Raw genomic sequence first — 14,276 nt, forward strand, 5'->3', positions numbered from 1 at the left:
CAAGGGAAGATCATGCCTTCCTCAAGGCCGAGCACTTTCAGACTGATTACAGCCCAGGTCTGTTATTTTGTTAACGTAAGAACGCCCTTGGTTGCAGTATCCATCGATCGTAGACTCGTGGAAAGTACGTTATGTCTATCCAAAGTGCTTTGGGTTGTCTTCTAGATCCGTTTTAGAAAAGTTACGTAGAGAACGGAGACCGTCGCTATCGTACAAAACATGATTACTATCGACAAAGAGACTGCTGCAGGACGCAAGCAACTGCTGGAGGTGTAAGGGAATCTCACGCAGCGACTTGTATTTATGTCTTCTTAGGATTTCACTTTTTGCTTTCCTGGTGACTTTCACTTCATAAATACTAACTTTTAGTTCTAAATTTACGAAGCAGTATTCTACGAATACTACTTTGAACTGATTCACTTCTGAAAATTGTAAATACTACTTAAATTTTGATACATTTGTTTTTATTTGTGTTTCATACTTTAGTTATTATGTGTGTTTCATACTGTTGTCTACTATTTATGTATCATACTTTGAAATATATCATATTAATCTGAATGGATACCACTACTATTATATATTTTGAAAGCGTTCCCCCAATCCACCTGGCTGTGATTGGCTACTGTCCCTGGGCTCTGTATTCGGAGCACCGCGGTCCGACGGCAACAGCAGCCGGTGTTCGTAACGCGCTGAGGATATTCCCCAAGTAATAGCAGCGGGCGTTCTTCTCTTCGGTTCACGATGACGATGCGCACCAGACGTCGCCAGAGTATCGAGGTGTTCCGACTGCGGCTGCGCGAGACGGTGAATGAGGGCGGCGACGATGAGAGCGGCAACGGCAGCGCGCGCAGTCTGTTGAGCCTTCCGGAGCAGGAGCCAGTCACAGCGCCACTTCCTAGTCCCAAGGACAGCGAGCAGCAGACTAAATTGAAGCCGGAAGACAAACCGAAGCAGACACAGAATCGGTCGGATGGTCGCGTCGAGCGCACGGTTATTAGGCAGGACACGCGGCCTAAATACCGCGTAGAGATTAACATCGACGAGGACAGCGACGAGGAATTCGTGGCCGGTCAGGAGATCAAAATCGACGAGGATAGCGAAGACGAGGAGGATATTGACGGCCGAGAGCCCAGTGAGAAGCGCAGACCCTGTTTAATCGCCTCGTCGTCCTCTGGTGACGATGGTAGCACGCGGACGATGCGTTGCAGCCTGGATGCGGCGGATTCTCCGTCCCCTGTGGTGGAAGTTAACGAGGTTGGAGCTATCGAATCTGTAGATCAGCTTGACGAGTCTATTGACACTTCAGAGTCCAATGAACTGCCCGAAGAGCCTGAAATCGCGGACTTTACGGGACCCATACCGACAGTACCGGCCGATAACTCTTCACTGACGGCACAGCCGAAGGACAATATCCGTGAATCTCGGCGCGTTGTGCTCGTAACACGCCCCAGTCAACGGTACGTTCAGTATTTACTAATCCACTACGGTGTCAGAGGTCTTCGCCTAAGTGAGAAATGGGTAATGTCTTTGCAGGGATATCGAGATGTGGACAGAGCGCGCCACGAGCACGATGGTAAAGTCAACAGGCAGCAGTGCACGACCGACGCCCACCAGCGCACAGAGTCGACGCTGGGTGCTCGAGTACAAGCCCGTAGTGCGTCACTCCGGCTGGCTTATCAAACGTGGCCACGGTCTGCGTAATTTCAAGCGCCGATTGTTCTGTATCGTGGACAACGAGCTAATCTATCACGACACACACGACGCCACAGAGGTGCGTGGTCGCCTGGATCTCACACGTAAGAGCACTGTTCAGTGTATGCTGCACAGCGGCTTCAAGTTCTCGCAGGGCAGCTACGGTATGGTGCTCTACGCGCTAGACAACCACGATCGCGACTTGTGGATCCGGAAATTACAGGAACACAACGTCCAATTACTACCCGAGGGCGCCAAGACTGCTAAACTTATGAAACAGAACAGCGACAACGCAGACAAAGGCCCCGTCCTCTTCTCCGGTTGGCTACGCAAGCGTGGTCGGATGGTTAAATCAACAAAGCGTCGTTGGTTCGAGCTCTCGAACACGACGCTTTCGTACTTCGCACACCCGCAGGGAGGCTCTCGAAAAGGTTCTATCGACGTCTCCCACGCGCGGGTATCCCCTGTAGACACCCTCAAGACGGGTGAACGCCACAGCTTCCAGATCTGTACTCCCAGTCGCAACTTGTTCCTGCATGCTGACAGCCAAGAAGAGCGTTCGTTATGGTTGGCTGCTCTCGCCTCAGTAGGTGAAGGCAGCTCTAGCACTACACAAGCTGGAACACCGGCAAAAACCGATACAAACGAGTTTGCGATGCCTACAAGCGCCTCGGAGATTGGTCGGATGTGTAAGTGTGGAGCTCTGGATGAAGGAGGCGCAGCAGTTGACGGTGTTTGTAGACGTTGTATGTCGTCGTTCATTTCTAACACCGAAGACGCAACGATGGACGTAGCGCGTGAAGTTCAGCTACTATTGGCATCTCCGTACTCCCCTGAGGGCTGCACATCCGCTGCATTCCTGAAGGAACATACAGGTCGGCCGGTTTCCAACGCTACAGTGCGGGAGTTCATGACTGGATTATCAGATTATTTGATCCACACGCGTTTGAAGGAGCTCCAGTTACTTGCAGGCGTCGCACAGCCTGATAGCAGCTCGGACAGTGACTCCGACGACGATGGAGTTAAAGGCGTTAATCCGGCTCGTCCACAAGATGCGATGGTGGTCAGTGAGATCACTAACAACATTCAGACGATCGTCCATGAACAGATTGAGGAGCGTGTGTTCTTCCCTCTCTATCGCGCGATCTTGACGAACGTGCGTGCTCAGACTCGAGAGGATGCGAAGGTACTGAAGGGGAAGATTGAAATTCTACGCAGTAAGTCGCAAGCGTTCTTCGGTATTGGACCCGACAGCGAGTCTTCTAGTAAATGGCTCTCAGCTTGTGCGAAGCTACGGGAGGTTGACAAGGTGAGTCTCCCGTACATGAAACGTGCTCAGTTACTGGCTGCATGCAAGGAGATCTACGCCGTCTTCCATAACGAGCACCCTACTCAGCCACCTATGAGCGCTGACGCCTTCATCCCGGCCTTCATTTACGTGCTAATCCACTCGCATCTGCGCGATCCGGTAGCTCTGAAGGAGATGATCACATTCTTCGACTCCGGTAGCCAGGGAGAGATCGCATACTTCGTCACGTGTCTGGAGATCGCACTGGAATACATCCGATCGCTGTTGACAGCGTGCACTGTAGTGCTGTCTTCGAAGCGCAAGCTCGGCATTGAGTTCTCTAAACACTCTGAAGCAGACGTCGTGGTGGTACATCGATTGGTTCCGGGTGAACAGGCTCAACAGAGCGGCGCGATCAATGTCGGCGACGTGCTTGTCGCTGTAAACGGACTGCCCGTGTATGAGATGGAGTTGGCAGAAATTGTCAAAGTTTGGCGCGGCGTCGACGGAGAGGCCGAGTTCTGTTTCCTCCCGATGGACGAATATGTGCGAAAGTATGGCACGTCTTGAGCTGGAGAACCATTTTGTTATTAAAAGAGCTGCTGTCACCTCGCCGACAGTAGGCGAGTCCTTGACGTTTGTGTCGTTCTAGCTTTAGTAAAATTCAGATTACCTGTGAGGTTTCAGAGACCTATGCCAGTGTTGTTAGAGATCATTTGGAAATCGTGAAAGCGAGATACATCCAGCCGATCCGAGGTAGAGAATCGTAGTATTAGCGCATGTGTTGCGTGGTCTAGCTTTTCAAGCCATTCCATTTCGGCCTGCTGTCGCTAGATCTCATGTCGAATACATGGTCTGAATAAAAAAGCTATAACGAGTGCTCAGACAGTGAAGCCGGTAGAACCAGGTGGCATGGACGCCAAGTATGACCAGCCTCGCCCTCTGCCAGCAGTGCATGTCATCTCGTACCTCTGCATTCGTGAGCGAAGAATACACTGGGTTGACAGTGGCCTGGTTTGCACATGCCGACATTATCCAAAGAAACACAACACGAGGAGGGCCCGCTTAGGTGAATTTCTGTGTAGCAATGTTGGGCACCGACTTCAAGCGTGTCAAGACCATGTGGCAGACGCGTATCGGTAGCTCAAAAAGCAACGACAGCGCCTGCAGCCACGAATCACCAGACCAAGAAACGACTATACCCGTGGGAGAATATCGCGAGTCTGTTGTCGACAAGATTGAATCTCAGACGCCCCACACGCCAGCACTCGATGCAGACTTCCACCGATACACAATGGAAAATGAGCTGGAGGTTATGAAGCCAGCGCTTGACGACGCCACTCCGGTATCTCCAGCATCCTCTTCGACCACTTTTGCATCCGATTCATCTCCGTCGTCATCACTCGAGACGCTATCCGAAAAGTCCTCGTCGAATCCAGTGAGCTCCATGTTCAGGACTTTTTCGGATGTCTGTGTATTCCCAAGCATGACAAATAAACCCCCTGTACCTTCGACGTCAGGATCAACACTATTCTCGTTTGCACCACCGATTCCAACTCCGTGGAGAACTTCGCGATCGGATAGCACCTCGATCTCTACGTCAAATTCTTCCTTCTCGTTCGCGTCAGTCAGTTTAACATCTTCTCTACCACCTCGCGAGGCGGCTGAGAACGCCATCAACAATGTACACAACATGAGCACTCGGTGTCGAACCAGTTCCATTACATGCGGAAGCCCCTACGGTGAACTAGTTGTCGTTGACATCCTGGAAGCTCGTGGTCTCGCTATCGACCGTGATGAAAGCGGAGTTAATCTGCCGTTCACCGTCACAATGCAGCTCGGTCGTTTGAGTCGTAAGACGAATCCAGCCGACCGCAGCAACTGGGCAGTTAACGAGCGGTTCGTCTTCTGGATGCCCTCGTCTCCCACCATTGATCAACGCACGGTTGACATCTTCGTGCACGGTGGTGACGAGCGAGACCTCGGTGAAGTGCATCTCAGTCTCGCAATGCCTGTCAACGAAGCGTTTGGAGATTGGTATCCTCTAGTGTGTCGTGCCGATGGACTCAAGCACGGATCGCTGCGTGTGGCATTGCGTCGTCTGGTTCTCACGTCGTCGCCAATGGTCGAAGCTGCGAAGATTCTGGGTGAACGGAATAGCTCACTTAGCTTCTGTGACAGCAGTGAGTACGGTCATCTTCTACCGGAACTGTGGAGCTGCTTCCCTGGTAACGAACCGGGAATCCTCCCGTCCAGTCCACCGAAGGAAGAGGACATCGGCAGCAAACTTGGCCGATTGATAGGCCTCCACGACGCCCAGCGAGACGTCTTCTGATCATGTAGCAAGCTTTGAATGGGTCGATAGCAACCTCAGTTTAATATTTTAGTAACGTGAAGATGATGAATATGGTGATAATTGCCCAGTGTTGCATTTTTGCCACTGTAAGGTTATTGCTCACGTTTGACATGCCAACATGTTATTGCTCACGTTTGACATGCCAACATGCTGAAGTTGCCGTTGCCCATCGGCAAAGGGATAGCAAAAACTGCATTATGCAACCCGATAAACAGAAACCAAAACAATTAACGCAAAAGTTTAGAATCACCAAAGGAGGATGTCTATGTATTGGCCTTCATTACCATGCAGTTTTCGGCTCGACTCGCTCGAACTGGCAGCTCGATGTGAGTCATGGTCATGCTCAGTGACTGCACTATATACTGTAGATATAGAAACCTTGCTCGCATCAAATGTCATGCTAAAGCAAATTGGGGGGACTGCTTAGTACAGACGCTTCTCGTACGTGTGCAGCGAGTGGACGTTACCCTCACGCTGAGCGGCAGGGGTACGCAGCTCGAAGCGAAGCTCGCCCGTGTGGAGGGCAGTGTGCACGGCCTCGAGGCTCACCTGGCCCAAGTCCTGCAGACCGTGCTTGATACCCTGCTGCAGGTACGGCACGTAACGCATGAGCGATCCCTTGTCCACCACAGCGCCGCTCACACCCTGAGCGACCTTGACGGTAGCGTGGGTAGCAAAGTAACGCTTGGACGAGCCGGCAGTCATGGCCTCAATAGATCCCATACCACGGTACTTCTTAAGACGCACGCCGTCCTGGAAGAAGTACTGGCCGGGCGACTCCTCAGTGCCGGCAAACAGCGAACCGCACATGACGGCCGAAGCACCCACGGTCAGGGCCTTGACGATGTGGCCCGAGCTGGCAATGCCACCATCGGCAATAACCGGCACGCCGAACTGACGGGCGTAGCGAGCGGTGTTGAACACAGCGCTGGCCTGGGCACGGCCGACAGCGCACACCTCCTGCGTAGTACAGATGGAGCCGACACCCATCCCGACCTTCAGGCCGTCGGCACCGGCATCAATGAGACGCTTGCACTGCATACGAGTGACGACATTTCCGCCAATCACATCGATCTGAGGGTACGTGGCCTTGATCCACTTGATGAGGTCAACCTGGAACGTCGAGTCGCCCTGCGACGAGTCAATGACGATGAGGTTCACGCCGGCCTTGACCAGCTCCGTGCAACGATCACGGTCGTTAGGGCGCGTGCCGATAGCAGCACCGACCAGCAGCTGCTTGTTGGCGTCCTTGGAGGCGTGCGGGAAGTCACGGTTCTTGACCAGGTCGCGACGCGAGATGAGCGACACAAACTCGCCCTTGGCGTTGACAATGGGAAGCTTGCCCTTCTTACTCTCACGCAGGATGCGGTTGGCCTCCGTGAGCGACACACCCTCGGGGGCAGTCACCAGGTTGGTCGACATAACCTCCTTGAGCTTGGTCTGACGGTCCTCGATGAAGTCGATGTCGCGGTTGCTCACAATACCTACGAGCACGCTGCCCACCTTGCCGGACTCGGTGATAGGGATGCCGGCGAAACCAAACTCGGCCTTGATGCGGTCCACATCGGCCAGCGTGTCCTCGGGCGAGAGGCACTTGGGGTCCGTGATGAAGCCGTTCTTGAACTTCTTGACCAGACGCACCTCCTTGACCTGCTCCTCCACGGTCATGTTGTAGTGGATGATGCCGATACCGCCGTGCAGCGCCATGCCGATGGCCATGGCGTGCTCCGTCACAGTGTCCATGGGCGACGACACGAGTGGCAGATGCAGCGAGATGTTGCGCGACACCTTAGTGTCAAGGTGCACAGCGTCCACGCCGAAGTTGATGTGGCCCGGCATCAGGATCAGGTCATCGTACGTGTAGCCTTGGCCCTGGTTCTTGTTGACGAAGATGTCAATGGCCGAGCGGCCGTCCAGAAGCTCAGGGTCGATGGTGGCAGTGGAGGCCATGGCTTTGGGGTGTGGAGTATTAGTTCGGGGCAAATACCCAAGTGAAGGAAGTGTCGGTTCATGCCGCTCTGGCACGTCCGGCACCAGCAACCGAAGGCCAATGGTTTCAAGAATTGTTTCGACCAATCGATGGAGTGGACAGTGCGGAGGACGCAGCCAATCACCGCGCGTTTAGAATCAGCTTCAATAATGACGATCACACGGCTCAGCTCAAATGTTGGGTAACGTGAAGCATGATGAACCAACCTCTCGTAAACGCTGAACACCAGCGGACTCCGCTGCGGAGGTCAGTTCTAATGCTGCTATGAGAACTTTATTGCCGCGTCCGACGTCTAGAGTAACAGTGAACATCACTTGGACTTTTCGTCTAGAGTAACAATGAACATCACTTGGACTTTTCATAAAACTCCGTGTTCAGCAATCGTCTTACAAATGGCGAGATAAAGTTTGTTTTGCTCAAGATTACTTCAACTATCGATAGAAAGATACTGTGTCAAAAATGTTGACAAATCAAAAGGCACGATACAAGTCAAGAGTACACAAGTCAACCATGACACGCGAGACCAGCACCGATAGCTCTCAACGCATCTACACCTGGGACTCTCTAAGCTCCGATAGCGACTCTGCAATGGAACATGCGAGCATAACCAGTGAGAGCAGCTCCACTGAAAGTTGCGGGGCCCCGGATCGTCCTCGGGTGGCTCTTATCACGGGTATCACTGGGCAAGACGGATCGTATCTGAGTGAACTGTTGCTGTCTAAAGGCTACACGGTCCACGGTATTGTTCGTCGGTCGTCGAACTTCAACACAGCGCGACTGGAGCATTTATACCGAGACCCGCGCGATCACAGCGTCCGGTTCTTCCTGCACTACGGAGACCTCACGGATTCATCCAATTTGTGCCAGATCGTGGCACGTGTGCGTCCAGACGAAGTGTACAACCTGGGAGCAATGTCCCACGTGAAAGTCTCCTTCGAACTGGCCGAATACACAGCGGATGTCGACGCTTTAGGCGCTCTCCGCCTGCTCACAAGCTTGCGAACATGTGGCCTCGAGCATTCCACGAGATTCTACCAAGCGTCTACAAGCGAGTTATATGGTAAAGTACAAGCCACACCACAGGATGAGAACACACCATTCCATCCACGTTCACCCTATGGGGTGGCAAAGCAATTTGCCTATTGGAGTGTAGTTAACCATCGCGAAGCTTATGGTATGTACGCCGTTAACGGGATTCTATTCAACCACGAGAGTCCTCGACGCGGACCAACTTTTGTCACGCGTAAAATCACTCGAGCCGTGGTGCGTATTCACGCTGGAATCGAGAGCTGCCTGTTTATAGGCAACCTCGACGCCCAGCGCGACTGGGGCCACGCTCGAGACTACGTGGAATGTATGTGGCGAATGCTACAGCACGACACTCCCGAGGATTTCGTGGTTGCCACTGGAGAGTGTCATAGTGTGCGTGAGTTTGTAGAGCTCGCGTTCGCCCACGTAGGCTTAACGATCACGTGGAAGGGTGTTCGAGGCTCCAAGGACGAAGTCGGAGTCATCGTTAAAGATGATGAACCAGACGTAGATCGTGTGGTAGTGCGTGTTGACCCGGTGTATTTCCGCCCAACAGAGGTTGATCTACTGTGCGGCAACGCGTCGAAAGCTCACCGCGAACTTGGCTGGACGCCAACTGTTCGATTCCGAGAACTCGTGGCTGAAATGGTCGCATCAGATGCCCGTGAGCTTCATCAAGAAACCCACGACATGAAATACGAAGTCCCCATTGAGCTTCAAAGTCAGGAATTCCAGCGTTTCCAATAAACAATTTCGTGTTGTTCAAAATTGTCATTAGTTTACTTTAGAGACTTCGACGTTCCTGGTATCGACGCAGTAGTACGCGGCGTTCAAGTTCCGGTTGAGCTGCAACGTGACCTTCGATCTCGAGAAGTACAGGACCTTGCAAGCGAGACAAAACTTGAGCAAACGTTGGTCGGCGGACAGGAGTGTCACGAAGACAGTCTTGGATAAGTTTACGTCGTTCAGGGAGGCAACTAGAAGGCAATGAAGGTCGTAACCCTTTGTGAGCCACACGCATCAGCACTTTCAGTCCCGTCTCCTCCAAGTCATGATACGGAGTACGTCGCGTTTCAAGTTCAGTGAGAACAATACCGAAGGAATAGACGTCCGCCTCGGGACCATATCGTTCGCTTCGGATGATTTCTGGAGCGAGCCAGAACGGAGTACCCACCAGCGTAGTGAGAGCGTCGACATCCTTTTTGTATCTGCGACTGAGTCCAAAGTCCCCCACTTTACAGCCGAATGTAGCCGAACAAAGAATGTTGACACTTTTCAGGTCTCGATGCACTACTGGCCGCTCCTGCGAGTGAAGATAGAGCATTCCTTGTACAGCATCCACCGCCATCTTCAGTAGAGGATCCGCCCACGTAAAGTTCTTGCCCAGCCCCGAGTGCAGCACACTGTGCATATCTCCATTCTCTAGATATTCCATCACGATGCACAAGTTCGATGCATTGTCCCAACTCGCACCGATAAACTGCACAATGTTCGGGTGCCTCAAGCACGACATGAGCTCGATCTCATCGCGGAAGCTCGCCAACGCGCTGTCTCCATTAGACGCGTATCGGTTTCCATTCCGATTCCGACTACCAGTGGACTCAACGATGTGTTCACGACGCATACGCTTACAGACGACAATGGTGCCGAAATATCTCGCCTTGATGACGTCGCCCATCGAACCACGACCGATTGCTTGAAGGAAAGTGAGATCAGCGAATGGGATGTGAACCATCTCGAGGTGACGCATCTCCGGTGCAGCCAATACACGAGCCACTGCACGCTCTTCATCTGCATGGGCAGCGTCATTCTGTAGTGCCGCCTCGGCTTGTTTGAGCGACGATTTGAGGTTCTCGTTCTCTTTTTCAACCAAGAAGTTGGAAAGGAACGACCTGCGGTTAGTGCGATCCGTTGAGTACGATAAAATGAGCAGCAACACGACCGCCATGCCGTAAGTGAACGTGATGAGCCACTGTAATTGAAGACCGAACGCACTCACCACAATGGCGTAGATGGCGGCGCCGGTGACTCCCACAACCACGACTTGAACGAATTCCAGACGGATAGAGATCACAAACAGGAAACTGAACAGCGACGCGAAGCCTACGAGTGTTTGGACTAGCGCATCCGAGCACATGTGGGTCACACTGATGGCCAGATTCGTCTGCTCGTCGTCCAGATAGGCCAGTGCGTTATTGATCGTAGCAGTGCTGATGCCACTTGAGCTGCTATTTAATCCAGCGAATGTAGACGCGAGATCTGGATTCGATACTTCACATGATATATAGTCATCGACGACCAGAATGTAGGCGTTAGTGGCTAGTCGACTGGCATCTGCCAGCCATACCTGGAATGTCAGGTTAAAAAAGATGATAATAAGACACACCCAGCTGCGCCACCGTGTCTGGAACGGATTGTACTTGTTCGGTAGTGCAGCAAACGGTAGCGCAATGGGGATGTAGATCCACTGGAAAATCGTCGGCAGCGAATCATACGAGAGGATGAACTGCTCCATACCTGTGAAACCAGAGCTCGGCATTGCGTAGAAGACGAGGTTTACAAATAAATGCACAGCCATCCATAGTGCCACATGCCAGCGAGCACGTCCGAACCAGTAGATCGCTGTGAAATCTTGGTACAGAGTCTCCAACTTTGGGTCCAAGAAAAACCTCGTATACTTGTTGAAGACCTGCGGATCTGGTTTAACCAGTACTGCGTCGATATACTGTACCGTAGCATCATCCACATCCAAGAGTGTTGCTCCTTTATCACTGTCACTGCTGGATCTTCGACTGGCCTTCTCTCGTCGTTTTCTCCGTCTTTCTTGTCGTTCTCTTCTCCTCTGTCGACGCTCATCTCGATCTTCAGTGTGTCTATAGTCCTCTGTACTGAGCATATCGATTTGTACATCACCTGCGGTGTGACTGGAAGATGATTCGTACTCCGATGCGGCAAAACCCACCCGTTTCTTGCCTCCTCGAGGTCGTTTCCTGTCTTTAGGTCTTGGTAGAAGAAAATGAATGGGATCTGGTTTCTCATCGACCTGTACAGACTCTGTTGGCGCTTGGTGAGTACAGCGAAGTCCTTCATTCTCTGCTGCAGCCTTCGGAAGCGGTGCATCGGACGGAGGAGTGGCACTACTGTCGGTCTCAGAGGATCTACGGGGCGCTACAGGGCCTGCAATCACTTGAGATTTCCTGCGTGACACCTCTTCGTACACTCGTTCCATCCGGTACTTGGCATCTCGCTCGTGACGACCTCTAGAATGAGATGAGGATGAGCGAGGTTGGAACGCTTGAGCTTGCGCGGCTTCTGCTGCTCGTTCATAGCTCGTAGACGTCGCAACGGGAAGAGGAGACGATGGCGGAGGTGCTGCGTGGTCAAATGTGCCGGCAGATGCCTCCTCTGTGGCCTCCTGGCGCCGATGGTCGGCTAGGAGCTCCGCCAAAGCGCTCTTCCTGCCCATGTCGATATGAGACTTGCGCTGTCTTTATTACCGCTATTATGGAAGATCTGTTTTCAGCCAATAGAGAGACCACAACACGCTCTTTCAGCGAATGAAAAGCAACTATACGGAGCGCTGTTATGAGGAGCAACAAGAACTCAAGTCTACGCTGACGCCACCTCGCAAGGATACACCCATCGTAGTCCATGGCAGTTCACTCAGCGATATAGTAACGATGACATTACTCCGCTTGGTGACATTGATCCAATGCTCCTCTAAAATAAGGCTTCGTTTATCAGAATCAGATTTCTGTCTACTTTCTTCTTTTTATCCAATCAAAGAGATTTGTAAAACCCCTCGACCAATCATAACTCACCGTCGTTACACTATGCCGCTGCTCAAACGTAGCAGCTCCTCCAGCACCAGAACCGAAGTCTCCCAATCTGCTGCCGCGTGCCGTGCATCAAGATGAAGGCGCCAAGTCGTGAAGAGCCGAAGCCCTGGTCGCTGAACCCCGTGCGCTTCATGCAGCTAGCGCTGGCAGTCACCATGTTCCTCTCCGTGTCGTACATGTGGCAGTTCACAGCGGAGACCGTCGTGTCCCCCACCACGGAGGAGATCGAGGCCGGTAACGCTAAAGATGCAGCCGCCAAGCTCGTCCAGGCTGCTGAAGCCGCTTTGGCAGTGCAGAGAGATCGCTCACATGCTCACACGCAATACGTTGTGCGTGGCTTCGAGGAGGCGCACAAATTCGTGCGCGAGTACGACGTTGAGAGCATGGGGCCACTGTTTGTGCTGTTTATGAGCGACACAGACGCCAACGGCACGTATTGGTTCCAACCTTGCCAGATGGTTAAAGACGCAGTGCACAAAGGTTTTAAACGTGCACCTAGACGATCGAGACTGTTGGAAATCCAGGTTGGCTCCGAGAAGTACTGGAACGACCTTATGAACCCGTTCCGGCAGAACCAACTCTTCTATATCGACTATTTACCGACGTTGATGCGGTATGATGGTGGTGGTAACTCATCGGCATTGCTTGCTGGTCCTAACTGTCTGAATCAAGATCTACTGGATGTCGTGTTCCAGGTAAACAAACCGGCGGCTGGAAAGCCCCACAACAACCGCATCATGCACTTCAATAACATGAAGCAGGTCTTGGATTTCCTCGCATTCTACGACTACAGCTACCCACTCTTCATGTTCTTCGTCTCAGGCGTACATGCTTTCAACAACCGACTATGGTGTCCGTTCTGCGATAAGGCCGAAGTACCTGTAATGCACTACTATAACTACACTGCACCAGACAACGCTGTGCTGCTTCGTATCGTGGTCGCTCGTGAGCCTCGTCAATGGTTTGATGAAGATAATGACTTTGTTGGCCAGGAGTTTAGCGAAAAAGTCGTCGAGTTCGACGGTGTGCCGTATCTGGGCTTCGTCGACAGGAACCGGACCAGTAACAAGATCAAGTTGAGGGAGTTCACGCACGGAATGGACCAGCACGAGAAGCTGCAAGAGTTCTTCCGGCAAAAGGCGCCGGGCGCAGCTGTTGCCCCTGCACTATAATTGAGGAGAGAAATACATTAGTGCATCATCTTCACCAATAGAGAAAGTAGCAACAACATCTCCTGCGTGTCGATTGACATGTACTACTACCGTAGTAGTACATGGTATGGTCATGCATTCTACTACGCACCATGACATCGTGGTGCATATAGTTCACCGCATTCATTCAACGACAGCATTAGGTCGTCATTGTGGGTTGCGATCTAAAGAGTGACGAACACTCCCGCTCGCGGGTATGTTTACTACCTCTTCATCCGAGGTAGCTCATCACATCGCGAACCCTTTCATGAAAATGGAGCCTGGATTACGGGCCTCTACACTCTACAAACGATTTGATACAGAGAGAAATGCCGAGCCACTTGTCACGATTTAGGGATTTCTAGCGAAGGAAGCTAAGCGAAAACAGTCTACAAGTACCTTCAATGAGGAACGAAACGTTAATGCTTTTTTTCAGTGTTTAGATTCCACGGGATCGTATTGATACCTACGGTATATCGGCCAGTCTATCACGTCGATCCTGGTTCTGATCTGTTTCCACACCCAAGTCTTGATTGCATTAACTTCAGCTTGTACTGGTCACCTTGCCGTGTTCAGCGCATCCTGGAATCCGTGGTCGCTTTTACTGGCTTCGTTACCGCGTGCGGGTGCATCACCAAGTGGAAAGGACGAAAGATTATTTATCAAGACACTTCGCGATCGCAAACCTGGCATCGACAGCAAAGCATAAGAAGTTCGACGGTGATCTAAGATCCATGAAGGATATGTAGATCTTCAGATGCAAAATGATAGTCAGCTATCGCTGCTGAAGGAGCTGGCAAGTTTGAGCATTTCCACTCTACCACAAAATGTATGCCCAAAGGACAGGAGAACTAGGCATTATCAATAGTTGTCTGTGTCCGGCGAACCCCCC

At 52.0% G+C, this 14,276-nt stretch overlaps 6 protein-coding genes across 6 annotated transcripts; 4 read left to right on the plus strand and 2 right to left on the minus strand.

Annotated features, from left to right (window-relative positions):
* Nucleotides 1–590: 590 nt before the first annotated feature.
* PPTG_16508 (hypothetical protein) lies at nt 591–3,901 on the plus strand. Its single transcript, XM_008914049.1, has 2 exons — nt 591–1,457; nt 1,534–3,901. Exons 1-2 carry the CDS (start codon nt 742–744, stop codon nt 3,548–3,550), a joined length of 2,733 nt encoding a protein of 910 aa, XP_008912297.1. The 5' UTR covers nt 591–741; the 3' UTR covers nt 3,551–3,901.
* Nucleotides 3,902–3,968: 67 nt separating this feature from the next.
* PPTG_16509 (hypothetical protein) lies at nt 3,969–5,453 on the plus strand. The gene has a single exon (XM_008914050.1). The coding sequence runs from the start codon at nt 4,068–4,070 to the stop codon at nt 5,313–5,315; it is 1,248 nt and encodes a 415-aa protein (XP_008912298.1). The 5' UTR covers nt 3,969–4,067; the 3' UTR covers nt 5,316–5,453.
* A 122-nt stretch (nt 5,454–5,575) lies between these two features.
* PPTG_16510 (inosine-5'-monophosphate dehydrogenase) lies at nt 5,576–7,386 on the minus strand. Its single transcript, XM_008914051.1, has one exon. It carries the CDS (start codon nt 7,284–7,286, stop codon nt 5,760–5,762), a length of 1,527 nt encoding a protein of 508 aa, XP_008912299.1. The 5' UTR covers nt 7,287–7,386; the 3' UTR covers nt 5,576–5,759.
* Nucleotides 7,387–7,805: 419 nt separating this feature from the next.
* Nucleotides 7,806–9,102, plus strand: PPTG_16511 (GDP-mannose 4,6-dehydratase; the record flags this gene model as incomplete). The annotated part of the gene is made up of 1 exon (XM_008914052.1): nt 7,806–9,102. The coding sequence occupies exon 1, from the start codon at nt 7,837–7,839 to the stop codon at nt 9,100–9,102; it is 1,266 nt and encodes a 421-aa protein (XP_008912300.1). The 5' UTR covers nt 7,806–7,836.
* Nucleotides 8,281–12,074, minus strand: PPTG_16512 (TKL/DRK protein kinase). Its single transcript, XM_008914053.1, has one exon. The coding sequence runs from the start codon at nt 11,819–11,821 to the stop codon at nt 9,140–9,142; it is 2,682 nt and encodes an 893-aa protein (XP_008912301.1). The 5' UTR covers nt 11,822–12,074; the 3' UTR covers nt 8,281–9,139.
* A 116-nt stretch (nt 12,075–12,190) lies between these two features.
* PPTG_16513 (hypothetical protein) lies at nt 12,191–13,424 on the plus strand. The gene has a single exon (XM_008914054.1). The coding sequence runs from the start codon at nt 12,269–12,271 to the stop codon at nt 13,364–13,366; it is 1,098 nt and encodes a 365-aa protein (XP_008912302.1). The 5' UTR covers nt 12,191–12,268; the 3' UTR covers nt 13,367–13,424.
* The last annotated feature ends 852 nt before the right edge of the window (nt 13,425–14,276 follow it).

The sequence above is a fragment of the Phytophthora parasitica genome (assembly GCF_000247585.1).
Source record: "Phytophthora parasitica INRA-310 unplaced genomic scaffold supercont2.58, whole genome shotgun sequence".
Classification (NCBI taxonomy): Eukaryota; Oomycota; class Peronosporomycetes; order Peronosporales; family Peronosporaceae; genus Phytophthora; species Phytophthora nicotianae.